Source organism: Mycteria americana, chromosome 1, assembly GCF_035582795.1.
Source record: "Mycteria americana isolate JAX WOST 10 ecotype Jacksonville Zoo and Gardens chromosome 1, USCA_MyAme_1.0, whole genome shotgun sequence".
NCBI classification, from domain to species: Eukaryota; Metazoa; Chordata; class Aves; order Ciconiiformes; family Ciconiidae; genus Mycteria; species Mycteria americana.
In genome coordinates, this window is record NC_134365.1 from 136190025 (window position 1) to 136203960 (window position 13936).

The window sequence follows — 13936 nt, forward strand, 5'->3', positions numbered from 1 at the left end:
TTTTTGTTAGTCTTTTCTCCCATCTTTCATGTGCCACATCATCTGATCCTCTATTGAATTCAACATACGAAGTTAACAGAGCATTAGCCTGCATTTAGCATTATCATTTTAATTATGATATCTTACCAGTTAGACCATTTTCTCCACATACTTCCTGTTAATATGTTTAAAACACTTAGCAGGGTCAGGTCATTGGGCTGTAGAATTTCTGAGACATGGGCCATCATAAGAGGTATCAATTGAGCATGTACTGCCTGAGCCTTTGACATGCTGATTTCAGAAGCTCTTGGAGCAAGCCTACAAGGAGATAAGGTTCAGAACATGAGCTTGTCTCTGAGTTCCATGCACAGTATCTCGGAAGCGTTGCCTCTATATTTTGACTCTTGGAGGTATTTCTGTTGTTTTTCCCTAGTATAGTTGCTTCATGTAGGTGTTTTCAATTTTCATGTTACTGAAATGGGCTTTTTTTTTCTTTTTTCTGGTGGCTTTGCTTTCCAGCTGTGTCTATGTCTCTTCCCACTAAAGTTCTGAACACGCACCGGAAGTCTCTGAATCTAGTTGATAATCCCCATTTCTTTGAGACAAAGGTAAGCTGTGGGAATTTTTCTGCTGTTTGTGTTTTTAGGACACAATACTGTGGCCTTTCCTGTGTTTCCCAGCCAAACTCTATGCTAGTTCTCATTTCCCTTCATAGACAAGCCATTCTGCCTGAGGCACCAGTTAGCTTCTCCCTTGTTTTGGAATTTATTTTTTGGCTGGGTGAAGGTTTTTTGGTTAAATAGACATTATCAAGTGGAAAATTTTTAATTGTGTGTGCCAAAGAGAAAATAATATAGTAGGTGCTTATTTTTAAAGGCCAAAGGTTAAGCCATCGTCTTCAGTTCTAACTGAATACGCAAAGGGACGGACGGGATGTTCACAGCCTTTAGAGATGTTCTCCAAGAAATGCTACTTGTAGTAATGTCTGGGCAGGAGGGCAGTGTATGAAAGGACAGGTGTCCTTAAGGCACCAGCCAAAGCCCACTATAAGGCTTGAAGATGGGGTTGTGCTGGGCACTTGTTTTGTCTTCACCTATGAGACTGGCTGCTGAGAATGGTTACAGGATGTTGTATCCAGCCTCCTGAAGGATTCTGCTCTACAGGCTCTGTTTGTGGAAATGGTATTTTAGGACCATATAAATTGCTGAATAGCTTATTAAACAAAACTTCTCTTCATCCAAGAACTCACCACAGCATTGCATCGTCTGATTAGTTAACATGATAGTTTCATAAGCTTGGGAAATTTATGATGGCAACATCTGCATTCATAAAACACCACATATATACAGGTTAGAGTTGGAACTCAAAAAGCTCTAAATTATTTAAACTAAAAAGAGGTAGTATCTTTCTGCCTTTCTTTTTACAAGTAACAGCAAATGACAGGAAAAGCATGCAAATAATTTGGTTTCCTTCTTTGACAAAATATTTCTTTGTTTTGTCCAAAAAATAGCTTTCCTTGTTGATTGAACCAAAACTAGAGACAAAGTTCCATTGTGGGTGTTGTGTTTCCTGGGATTAGTCTCCTTTTCACGTCTGCAGTAGTCTGGCAAGAGCTATGTGATGTGTCTGTATTTCAAGTGCAAAGTTATGTTGCAAGTCTGTTGTATTGTTAATGGGAAGTTACTGTTTGAATTGGAGCTGCTACTTTTTTCAAGATCATTTCTTTGATTTTACATCCATCTTTGTTATCAGGACTGTGAAAATGTTTTGCACTTACCTAAAGATGCTCGTGGTGATTTGGATTGCAGGAAGCTTGTTGAGCAGCTGAAGGAATGTCCAACGCTCCATGATCAAGCAGATATCTTATATGTCTTGCATATACTAAAGTGAGTTGTCTGAGTATAAACTTTAGCATCTTTAAGTTTGGTCACAATTATCTGATTCTTCTTGTGCAAAAGCTTTCCACTGTTCAGAGTTGTGTTTTGAGGGGAGAGGTTAAAATATTTTGTGATTTAACAAGCATTTTTTTCAGTTGGCTTGATTACATAAATAATTTGGATAAAAAAAAATGCTCGTGCAAATTTCAGAGTTGATTGGCGCACAGTTGTGAATACATACAGGCTCCAAGGCTCACAAGTGAAATGCACAAATCCTTTCCATGAATGAGAACACACTTTGCTATATTTGTGGCTCTCTGTTGAGATCACAAAGATTTGGTGTGATTTTTATACACAAGAAGGGAAGTGGAGGGAAACTTCATCTTGTCATTTTCTAACTAAAAGCAAAATGCAATTTTAATGAATAGTCACTATTTTTCCTCTAATCCCTCTGCATGTTTAAGTGCACCACTGGCTAAAACTCGGTGCTTTTCAAAACATTCTTGGAAACTAAGCTGGGGTTAAGTCTAACCCCAGCTGCTGGGGTTAGTAAACATCTGCTATTTAAATAAGTTTGATGGGAACAAAATGCAAATACAAACCAATGGAATCATCTTCTGGAGTGCATTTATTGGGTGTTTTTTCCTGTGCAGAAGAATACTGCTGGAACCTGGCAGGAAGTTAGCTTTGGGTGCAAAGACAAGCATGTGTTAATCACAGATGGTCTTCCTTACTGCTACAAAGATTGCATTTTTGTTTGTTTTAGTCTTCCTCCTGTGAGGACCTCTTCTTTGATCTTGATTTCCCAAGCAAAATGTTTAGCAGCCCCTCTTAAAAAGCAAAGGAGATCCTGGAAAAAAAAAATTGTTTACCTACATTCAACACCCTTAATTTCCAGTTCTGCGCTTATTTCATTGTGGTAGTCTGTTGGGCAGGCAGGTGGACTTCTGGTGGACTCTGTCCCTCTGGCAGGAGTTGAAAGGTGCTTCAAAACATTATCAAAGAGAAGCCATAATGCAGTGAATTTCAAAACCAGGAGAGGAACAGAAATCTCCTTTGCTTTTTCAGTAATGGCGTAAGCAGCATGGAAGCTTAGTTAATAACTAAGAAACAGGGCAAAAAACTTAGACCCCCCCCCCCGAGACGTCTGAAAAATGGGTGCAGTCTTCAGCAGTACTGAAGACATTGCTGAACTCTGCTCTGAAAAAGTACCACATGGAGCATTCCTCCAGCAAACTCTCTGCGTGCATGCTCAGTTTGAAGCCTGGTGGGAAATCCCTTGGGCGGTTGCTTTGAAGTCACAGGCTCATGGCTAAGTGAGTGCTCAAGTTAATATGAAAGTTCCTGGTATCAGGAGGGTTTTGTCCATTTCACTTTTGTCCAGCTGATCTCTGGTGAAGGCCCACACGTCCCATGTACTACTTAATTCTGTCACCAAAATGAGCAATGCCATCAAAATTGGGCTGCTTGTTGTGTGGTAAGGTTAAGCAGAGTAGCATTTTATCTGATGACAGTTACCTTCTGTGTCTTTTCTGGCAGAGGCGCTGACTGGGACACAGAGCTGGATGGACAATATGGCGTCACTGTTCATTGCTTACTCAACGAACTCTACAGAAAGGCAGGCCTCAATCAAGAATGGGGCTTGATCCGTTATATTTCTGGTATACTCAAAAAGAGAGTGGAAGTCCTGGCTGAGGTATGAAATATAAATAATGCTGGTTCAGTTCCCTGCCTGGAAACAGAGATAAAACTACCAGTTTGCCAGTGGGGCTTGCACTTGCCCTCTTCTGGTCTTACTTCACAACTTACGTAGTGCAGCATTTTTCAGTAAACATTGGTTGCTTTTCTGATCTAAAATCTTATTACGACATTTTTACCTTTCATCTGTACTGTGAACTGTGCTAATGTTGGCATAGACTGAGAATGTCACGCTGTAAATGATTGTGAAGTCTTCATTTTGTCTCTGTTAATTGGAGATGCTTGATTATGTGCTTTGAAAGCTGTAGTTGTCATTGGTAATGGTCTGTTGCTATTGTGATAGCATGAACACTTTTGGAGCACCAGTATGTCAAGGTGCTAGTGATGATGCAAAAACATGTTCTGCCAATTCCCGTCCCATCAGGCAGACAGTCTGCCGTGTGCGTGGATGTGGGTGTTCAGAGGCCTTAAAGTATCGGGGACTATTAAATGGTAACAAGAAAGTTCCACTGTAAGGGTACAGATTTGATTTTGAACATTACAAAAATGTTTCCTCTCAAGTACTCTAAAGTATTTGTTTAATTTCCTACTTATCCCTGTATATTTCTGAAGAGCTCTTTCTCTAATTCCTGGCTATTTTCAAAGCTTTGACTGTCACACCTAGGATGCCCTATTTTAGTGACAGTCATATCTGCAGGGAGCAACTTGTGATAATGGCCATGCACGGTACTGCATTAAGCCCATAACCTTTTCCATCCTCAAGACATGATGGACAAGCAGTACAGACATGCTCACAGAAAGCCCTGTATGTTCAATTGAGAAGACACTGATAAAGATTTGGGGAGGAAGAGAGTAGAGATGATCTGTTTTGTTCCATGTTAAGGGAGGGAAAATAGGCTCTTCAAAATCAGAGGAACATTGCTCTGTGAGGTCTTTGATTCAGGATGCTAAAACAGGTAAACTGAACACCCACTTTTAAAGGAGGTTGATATAAAAGAGTAAACACTGTGGTATTGGGGGAAGCACCTATTTCAGAATGTATCAGAGTGCCTAATTCAGGAATGTGATGCAGTATGTTCGGTGTTTGTTTGTTTTAAGAGATATATTAGTACACAGGAATTTTTTTTTTTTTTTTTTTAGCTAATACTGCCAAGTTTTTCATTGATTAAAAATGTTTTTTGCCTTAAATAAAGAACAAACATTTATCTTATGATAAAGAATAAAGTCCTTCATTGATCTGCCAGCCCCACTGGAGTCCCTAATCATTATGCTGCTGATTTCACTGAGCAGGGGAAGCAGGCTTTCAGCCTGGGCAGACTCTTGATAGCTGTTTTGACCTCAGGGGATCTTTGGCAACTAGTTAACAGCATTCTGCTGGATCTGCATGTCTGGTCATTAATAGACATGCACTTTAAAATTGCTAAAGAAATGCTTCATTTTTAGGAATTAACAGCTTAATCACTTCCATGACTCAGAGAAAGGTCTCTTGCTTTCTGTCACATTATGATAGGCATGCACAGACCTTCTGTCACACCACAAGCAACTTACAGTGGGCCTGCCACCAGAACCCCGTGAGAAAATCATCACCACGTAAGTTGGAGCTCTGCCTCAGTTACAGAAGCAGCGTGCCCTTCATCTTCCTGCCGGTACCATTCTGCTGCTATTATCTTTTTTTAAAACTTACTCCCCACCTTCAGAAGGAATTGCAGCCACCCAGGCAGAATCGTAGGCACCTTTGTGGTGCAAAGAGGTTTCTGGGTGACTTGGTTCCGGTGCTTGTTCAAGAGGTTAATAGCAAGTGCCTGAGTCACTGCTAACTGTGGTTTGCCTTCTTGCAGCCCACTGCCACCTGAGGAGCTCACAGATCTTATCTATGAAGCCAGTGGCCAAGACATCAGCATTGCAGTCCTGACACAGGTATGCAGCATGTGTAAAAAGGGTTCTTCCAGCTGTGCCCAGTGTGGTGCCAGTGTTTGCTCTGTGACTGGGAGAGCCAAGAGGACCCACTCTGAATGGGTGCCCTTATGGATTTGTCCTTACAGGAAATAATTATGTACTTGGCGATGTACGTCCGGTCACAGCCTAGTCTTTTTGTGGAGATGCTCAGGCTCCGCATTGGTCTGATAATTCAGGTGATGGCCACTGAGCTGGCTCGGAGTCTGAAATGCTCAGGTAAGAGCAATTTTATCATACGGGTAATTAGGGCATTATTTCTGCTTCACCTCAGTGGGTTGACTTTTCATTTGTATGTGTTAAATCCTTTTATTAACTTCTTCATTCAGCATGTACAGTTACAAGCTTTGAAAATAACTTCTCTTTTTGACTTAATGAAAGATTGCTGTCCCCCCATCCCCCAGTTATTCAAACTGAAGTGGGTATTACTTAAGTCCTCTGACTTTCAGTAAGTGTTTGAGGTCCAGGTCATCAAATTGCACGTGTGTGTATTTAGGGATCTGATGCCACTAATGTCAATGAGAATTAGCACCCTAGGTATCTTCTGAATATTTGAGCCTTATTAAAGTAACTTCTGATATTCTTCCTTTTATGTGTAAGCCTTCTCCCCTTGAATGTGCTTAGCTGAAAAATATTTGTTGTTTAGATTTCAGCTAGTAATATGTTGTGTTGCCAGGTCAGTAAAAAAAATTCTTACGGGCCCCTGAGATGTTGCATATGCCCTACAAAAACCCAAGAATCAAGTAACAAACAAGTGGTGCAAGGAAAAAATATTTTAAAACTCTTTTTGCAAGAGAAAAGTGAAACTAGAGAGAAATCATGATTGAAGAGAGGTCTGAAAAATCATTGCAGAATTTTCTGCATTTAAAGGGGTCAGAAGTCTAAGAAGGAGCAGTCACGAAAAGTAATCAAGTTAATGTGACAAATATATAGTCAAATGCTGACACTTAGGAGCAATGATCTGGGCCATATTTTTCTGGCTCAGCTCTTGTTACTGTTTCTAATGGCCTAGCACACCCTAAACTTTTGGAATATATGGAAGCATATTTTCTGGTCTCCCCGGTTTTCTCCCTCCTGGAGTCCCTGGGAGGGGTTAGATAGAGCCAACTTTGGACACTGCTGCTCTCTAATTTGAGTGGCTAGCTGCCACTGTGGGGTGGCAGGTTTCTCCCTTAGGAGAAGTTGACAAAAGGAGCCAAGTAATTTTCTGGGATAATTCTGTTTCTGTATGAAGAGTGTACAGAAAGCCCTGTTTACGCAAACCTGTAGCTGAATAGCGGAAGCTGCTTTGTTCACAGTGCAAAGCCTCTCTTTCCTGGGATCCCTTTTGTTATTCTTTAGCCTTAAAAGCCAGCTGCTTTGTACACTGCCCTCAGCTTCATTGCTGCCTTTTCCATGTTCTCCTCTGGGAGGTTTGTCTGTGCATACACGTGTGCTCATGTGCATGCATGTGCTTTTTCTCTCTCTCACTTACAAGCATGATCCTTTAATCAAATAAAACACAAGCCTTCCACATGCATGCATTTCTTTATGGGATAACTCTGGCTCTGTAGTTTAGATCTGCATGTCATCTGCTTTTGGGAGGTGGCTGTAATGCCTTTCCAAGGGATCTCACCCTATAAAGGAGCAACTGCTTTCTCATCGTCAGTGTCGTGGTTTAGCCCCAGCCGGCAACTAAGCACCACGCAGCCACTCGCTCACTCCCCCTCGGTGGGATGGGGGAGAGAATCGGAAGAGCAAAAGTAAGAAAACTTGAGGGTTGAGATAAAAACAGTTTAATAGGGAAAGCAAAAGCCGCGCACGCAAGCAAAGCAAAGCAAGGAATTCCTTCGCTACTTCCCATGGGCAGGCAGGTGTTCAGCCATCTCCAGGAAAGCAGGGCTCCATCACGCGTAACGGTTACTTGGGAAGACAAACGCCATCACTCCAAATGTCCCCCCTTCCTTCTTCTTCCCCAGCTTTATATACTGAGCATGACGTCATGTGGTATGGAATAGCCCTTTGGTCAGTTTGGATCAACTATCCTGGCTGTGTCCCCTCCCATCTTCTTCTGCACCTGGCAGAGCACGGGAAGCTGAAAAGTCCTTGACTAGTACAGCAGCAACTAAAACATCTCTGTATTATCAACACTGTCTTCAGCACAAATCCAAAACATAGCCCCATACCAGCCGCTACGAAGAAAATTAACTCTGTCTCAGCTGAAACCAGGACAGTCAGCTTCAGTGAGATTTCACGCAAGCTGCAGTATACTATTCACTAATGCAAATAGTGTTATTTCCATGCAGTGTTTGTTGTTTAATCTTGAAATGTATTTTCTTTGAAATGTGACTCTACATATTAATTTTTTTAAAGGAAGTGCTAGCCACAAGGGAAATGTGACTGAACTTAATTCAGTCAGCAGTTCACTTAGGAAAACAACCTATAAAGCAACCTATGACGTTTGTCTTTTTTCTTTTTGTTTTGTTTTAACTAGGTGAAGAAGCTTCAGAGAGTTTGATGAATCTAAGTCCCTTTGATATGAAAAATCTCCTACACCATATTCTCAGTGGAAAAGAGTTTGGTGTGGAAAGAAGCTGTAAGTTATCTACTTGGGTACTTGGTTAAGTGAGAACTATAAATACAAAGTTAGATTGTCTTACTGTTTGTGGAATAAACAAAACAGATATGATGGAAGCTGTCCTGCACTGAAATAAGATTGTATCAAGTCTTCAGTGATAAGAAGGCAAACTTTTAAAATGAAGAAATGTTATATGACTGAATGAAGACCATAAAAAGGGCATATCTAACCTGCCTTCAAGGAGCATGTCTGTGATGCCCAGGTATTCCTGACTGGCACTTCAGCCGTCTCCTGGCTTCATTCTTAAGCCGTCACAGACTCATTCCAACTCTGTCTTTTGAAGCTATGATTGCTCAGTGTTTTGGAAAATCAGGTCCCAATATCCAAGTATGGATCTAGGCCCCTGACTTGATATAACCAGGTTTGAACTATTGAAGTGATTTGAAAGATTGCTGTCACCAAGAGCATTGTACACTTATGAAAGGATACACTTATCTTCTAGATAAAAATTCATCTGTTTTTCTACCCCCTAGAATTTTAAAAATGTCCATTTGCTTCTTTTAGTGCGACCTGTAGATTCCTCTTCATCTAGCCCTGCGATTTCTATTCATGAAATGGGGCATTCTGGAGCAACTAAAACAGAAAGAAGTGGTATTACTAAATTGAAGAGTGAGATGAAGCAGGTGAGGGTTTTCCATCGACGCTCATGAGAAAATGCAGCTGTTCTGCTACTGTGTTATTTTAGATTTTTGTGTGTTAATTTGAGGTGACCATTTTTAATGCCAAATAGATTCTTGGTAAATGACAGAAGTTTTCAAAGATCCTTTGGTTTAAAGCTGATGACTAAATAGAAGGCAGTAAAGGGATGTTTCCTCCAAGCATGTACTTCCTTTTTTGTTCTTGTTTCACATGCTGAATATAGAAGAACTTGAACAAACTCTAATGCATTCATGACATCAACTTTAAAACAGCTCTTTAATCATCTTTAGCTAAGGAAAGGTCAGATGTACAGAGTGAAGCTTTCATGCAAACAGCAATCATTTTTATACTCTGCACAAGTTGCTAATGTGGTCCACGTGCCTTTTGGAAAAGATACACTTGGAAAAGAAATCTTGATTTCTTTTCTTCCTGTTTTGTTTCTTCAGGAATGGAGGATGATTACTGCTAGAATATAAATATATTTAAGTTCAAGACTTTAAAGTACACAGCAACTGAACATATGAAGTAATATCATAGAAAAATACCTCCAAAATATTCTGAATGAATGTGACCAATTGTTTTGTTATAAGCATTTTTGATTTCTCTTTTTTTATGTTTCTATTAGTAATTTTCTTTTGCTCTAGATAAACAGGAAGGTAGTGATCAAGTAAAATACATTTATAAGAATCAATGGCATCATATTGTCCAGCCTGGGTTTTTCGGCCTGGAGAAGAGAAGGCTTCAGGGAGACATTATTGTGGTCTTTCAGTATACAAAGGTGGCTTATAAGAAAGGTGCAGAGAGACTTTTTGCCAAGGGCTGGTATGACAGGACAAGGGGCAATGGATTTAAAATGAAAGAGGGTTCTTTTGGATTGGGCATAAGGAAGAAATTTTTTACGATGAGGGTGGTGAGCCACTGGAACAGGTTGTCCAGAGGTGTTGTGGATGCCCCATCATTGGAAGTGTTCACAGTCAGGCTGGACGGGGCTTTGAGCAACCTGATGTAGTGAAAGATGTCCCTGCCCACAGCAGGGGGGTTGGACTAGATGATCTGTACAGGTCCCTTCCAACCCAAACCGTGCTGTGATTCTATATTAGAAACATATTTTTAAAAGACCTTGTCTTCTGAGAGCTTATCAAGCCTGATTCATTTAATCTGAGGCCATTTCTGCAAGTTTCTGAGGAAGTATGTGATGTTTGATCGTATGAAACAGATTTGCTCGATAAGCCTTCAGAAAGGAGTGGCATTTCTGCATGGTCTTGACATGGAGCATTTGATGATGACAGTATAGTTCAGTTAATGATTCTTCACAGGACACGATCAGGCAGGGAAGCAAAGGCACCTGTGAAACGCACAGTGTCTGTCTCACGAGACCTGGTCGCCACGTTTGAGCCATACCGCTGCCTGGGCACGGTCGTGGCCGAGCCTCCTGGTACGGCTGTGGCTGTGAAGGTGCTGTGGCTGTGAAGGTGCTGTGGCTGCTTTCCACCGGCCCTGAAGTGACTTCGGGGGTTCAGTCTGAGCAGGGCTTGCCGTCATATAGCAGGTGTCTGACTTCGGGGCCTTTCCAGGAGGGAAGAGGGACTAGGCACTAGGTGGCAGCATTATTTTGTTTTAAATATAGAGGTGGGCCTGAGCTGAAACACTTGGACCTTTGTTGAGGTTGGAAATGTATTTCCTGCGTTGCTTTTGCATTAGATGGAAGTTTGGTATTTTGCATAGAGGAGGAGTTGGCTGGTTTTATTTTTGTTCCCCCCACCTTGCCATTCATGCTGCTTCCTGCTACATCTCACTGCATTCTCTGAATAATTCACTAGATGCTAATTTAATGCCATTTTGGCTGGGGGGTGGGGGGACGGGTGTCAAATTTATGTTGCAAGGAACGTTTCAAGTACTTGCAGTAATATCTCTGCACCAGAGCTCAGGTGTTGAGCGACTGCAGCTCTTTTCATGTGCTGCTGTTGTTTCTTGAGTCTGAACATCAAGCCTTTGCCTAGGTCTGAACCATTAACACTTAATTAGGAGGCATGGCTTGGGGTGGACAGTTACAGAAAAGTGCTGTAAGTCTGAGGTGGTGCATCCACATTTCAGCGAAAATTTTGCCTTGCAGCTGTTTGTTTAGCGCTGCCCACCCAGTTGGCAGCCCACAGACTTTCTGCAGCAAGATGACCTTTTCATGCAAAGAGAAGCTGCTGACATTGCAATGAATGGGGAATGGAAGTGGGGAACTTGGGATTTTTTCCCAGCCCTGAGTCACAGGGAAGCTTTTGCGTGCATCTTAAACTGTGGCAGTTTGTGTTGGCCATGCTTGGAGCTCAGTGCATGGCGTGGGAAGCTTGTGGCTGCACCACAACCAAGGAGGCTCCTGGCACAGCATGGTCTGCCTCGTGGTGACCCTGGGAATCGGCAGCAGGTTCTGAAGTGCGGAAGCGCAGCTGAAGTGACCCGAAGTCAGCTGAAGCGCAGCACTGCAACAGTTCAGGGGCTGTTGCAGTTTTCCCCTGAGTACCTGAGCTTTTCCCATGTTTCTTGTCTTTGCACGGACAGGTTACTTAACCTTGTTTGCATCCTGTTCTGTCATGGCTGTCTGTCTGATGTGTTGGTGTCTGTTTTTGTTTTGTAGTTCTTTCATGAGGGCCACTCCATGTCCAGCATCATGTTCGCTTCCACGGTAAAACACCGTCTGCAGCTCTGCACCTGCTCTTCACCCTGCGTGTGTGTGTGTGCAAGGGTCTTAGCTCTAGACACCTCCTGTGGCTTCTCCTGCATAAAAACTTGTTTTCAAACCCTACCTCTTTGTTTTGTTCATCTTAATTGGGAACCAATTCTCATGAGTAATCTTTTAACAGAAGTTGAGTCTTGCATTTAGATCCACTTAGTTCTTCTGAAGCTTAAGCAGTTGTAGCAGATAAAGCACTATAGCAGATTTAGCTACTTGATGGTGGATTATGTTACAGGTGTCATCAGTATTTAAAAGTAATGTAGCGTTGATAAATGCTGGCAGTCTATGGACATTAATGAACCCAGAACAGCTTCAGGTTGCTGAGACAGGGGTTTTATGGGCGTGGGTATCTCCTCAGGCAGTCATCTTCTTTCAAGGCAGAGAATTGTAGCCCTTCTTAAGCAAGAAGATAGTTGTTTAAATATTTTACCAACAGAAACCTCAACAATTTAAAGTAAGTCTGACGCTCCCAATCTGTCATGAAGAGATGGAAAGCTTGCAGCTACGCATGCACTTTAAACTGGCAGTTGTGATTCATGGTTCTCTGCGTCTGCAGACTTGCTGTTGATGGCATACCTCCCAAGTGTCCTAAATACACAACTGCAGAGCACCACTAGCCCTGTGGCGTGGCCTGACAACTGCCAGGTTGCTGTTGCCTCTCTCTTCCCACATACCAGTGCAGAAAGGCAGGCTTCAACTGTGTGTTTGATTCAAGTGCACAGAATTGTTCAGTGAGATCTTTGCTTCTCTGAACCACCTGAGTAGCCAGATTGATTACTGTATGCAGATAGATTTCTCTACGTTGGTACCCACCCTCCTGCTGACCTCCTGCATCCCCTAGCTCTGCGCAACAGGGTGGAGGAAGTTCTGTCTGTGCCGGTGTGCAGTGGAAAGGAACAGCATGCATCCAGCCATCAAGGGAACACCACTTATGCCTCACTGACACCAAAAGGAGTGAATATTGACTTTGTTTGCATTTGTTAGTCTTTTTGCAGAGCTTGACTGTGTAGAGTCAGTGAGCCTATCCTTTGCAAACGTAGTTTTCGTTCTTATTTCCCACCTTCCCCAGTACTTTGCTCAGGCAGTTCTTTACTCGGAGATGATGGGATTTGAGATGGGGCTGTCAGTGAAGTCCTTTCTGGGCTGAAAGTAATAGGTGTGCAAAAAGGAACGAGGAAACAGAAGAGTACAGTCTCTGGGAGTGCAAAGAGTAGGCAGACTGCATGTGTGAAAATGGGAACAAGAATTTGGTGGTAGTGCTACAACTTTGAAGATGATTTGCTGCCTAATTTAGTCTCCAAGTCTGGTAGAGTCAAATAATAGAACAATAGAGCAATAAAGGAAACAAGACTGATACTTACAGAGAGGCAGGCATGATGATTACATGACCACATGAAGTCAATTTTTAATCTACTTACTTTAATGGAGCTTTTTGCATGGAGGACCTCTCTTGCTGGACACATGGACCCTTTGGTTCTCTTACAACAGTGAGCCCGAAGTCCGAGTCAGACTCACCTGCAAATCCCACCATCTTGCACACCAGTGACACTGCCCTGGCAGCCAGCTCATGCTTGTCATGCCTTGTGTTGAACCAAGCAGTGAAGTTTACTGCATTATGCCTTGTTGAACTGCTTGCCTGTTTTGTTGAGAAATGATTGAAGTGCTAGAGAAGTGAAGTTTCTTGTGAAGGAAAGAGAAAGGGATCAATCCTGCTCTGTCATCTTGTATGACATCATGGCCTGTATTTTTTCCCTGGTTCTGAGGTAGCATTGTAACAGAATGATGTATGCACCAGGAGTAGCACTTGGGGTGGTAGAAGGTGACTAACCAAGGCTTTAATGTTTCTTACAGAGGGGCAGTACTCCATCATCTCCCACTAGTACTTCTCCTACTGGTTCCAATGGAGACATGAGCTGGGGTGACCGAAAAGGGCAGTGGCTGCGCAGAAGAAGACTTGATGGTGCTATTAACAGAGTTCCTGTTGGCTTTTATGAGAAAGTGTGGAAAATCCTTCAGAAGGTAAGTTGACAGCTGTGGAGGGCAGGAAGCAAGCAAGCTGTACGGTAACTTGGGGACATGGTGGTCCAGAGGCGACGTGTTGCCAAGAGTTGATGTTGGTCTTCAGCTGGAAGACCGGTGGAAACTAGAGTCAGTAGGATTGTGTCTCTTGAACATAAAAGGGCTCCATTAACACAAGTTCACATGTTTGTTTGAAAGTGTATTTTTCTCTGAAACTGCTGGTGCTGAATTTCGGCTGAACGATTCTGTTCCACCACTGTCTGGTTTGCATCGCCCCTGGCCTAATGCAGGTCGTGGTCAGTCCTGCTGAGGGGCACTGCAATGCAGTGCAGTTCGTGTGCTCCAGTTCAGAAAGGCTGCAAGGAATGAAGTAGGAAACTGCACTGACTCTACCAAAATGTCTTGATCTCTGGCTGGCTCTTCTGAGCT

The 13936-nt window shown here is 42.5% G+C and overlaps 1 protein-coding gene across 4 annotated transcripts in view; it reads left to right on the forward strand.

Annotated features, from left to right (window-relative positions):
* PHKA2 (phosphorylase kinase regulatory subunit alpha 2) overlaps positions 1-13936 on the forward strand; it is a 47611-nt gene that overhangs the window by 27327 nt on the left and 6348 nt on the right. For 3 of the 4 annotated variants that reach the window (XM_075521571.1, XM_075521588.1, XM_075521596.1), the window contains exons 20-29: positions 499-587; positions 1732-1865; positions 3396-3552; positions 5065-5144; positions 5393-5471; positions 5597-5726; positions 7981-8082; positions 8629-8747; positions 11390-11437; positions 13340-13507. In XM_075521571.1, the coding sequence (XP_075377686.1) occupies positions 499-587; positions 1732-1865; positions 3396-3552; positions 5065-5144; positions 5393-5471; positions 5597-5726; positions 7981-8082; positions 8629-8747; positions 11390-11437; positions 13340-13507 (1106 nt within the window). The remainder of the gene's footprint in view (positions 1-498; positions 588-1731; positions 1866-3395; positions 3553-5064; positions 5145-5392; positions 5472-5596; positions 5727-7980; positions 8083-8628; positions 8748-11389; positions 11438-13339; positions 13508-13936) is intronic. The other variant, XM_075521579.1, reaches the window with a different exon arrangement.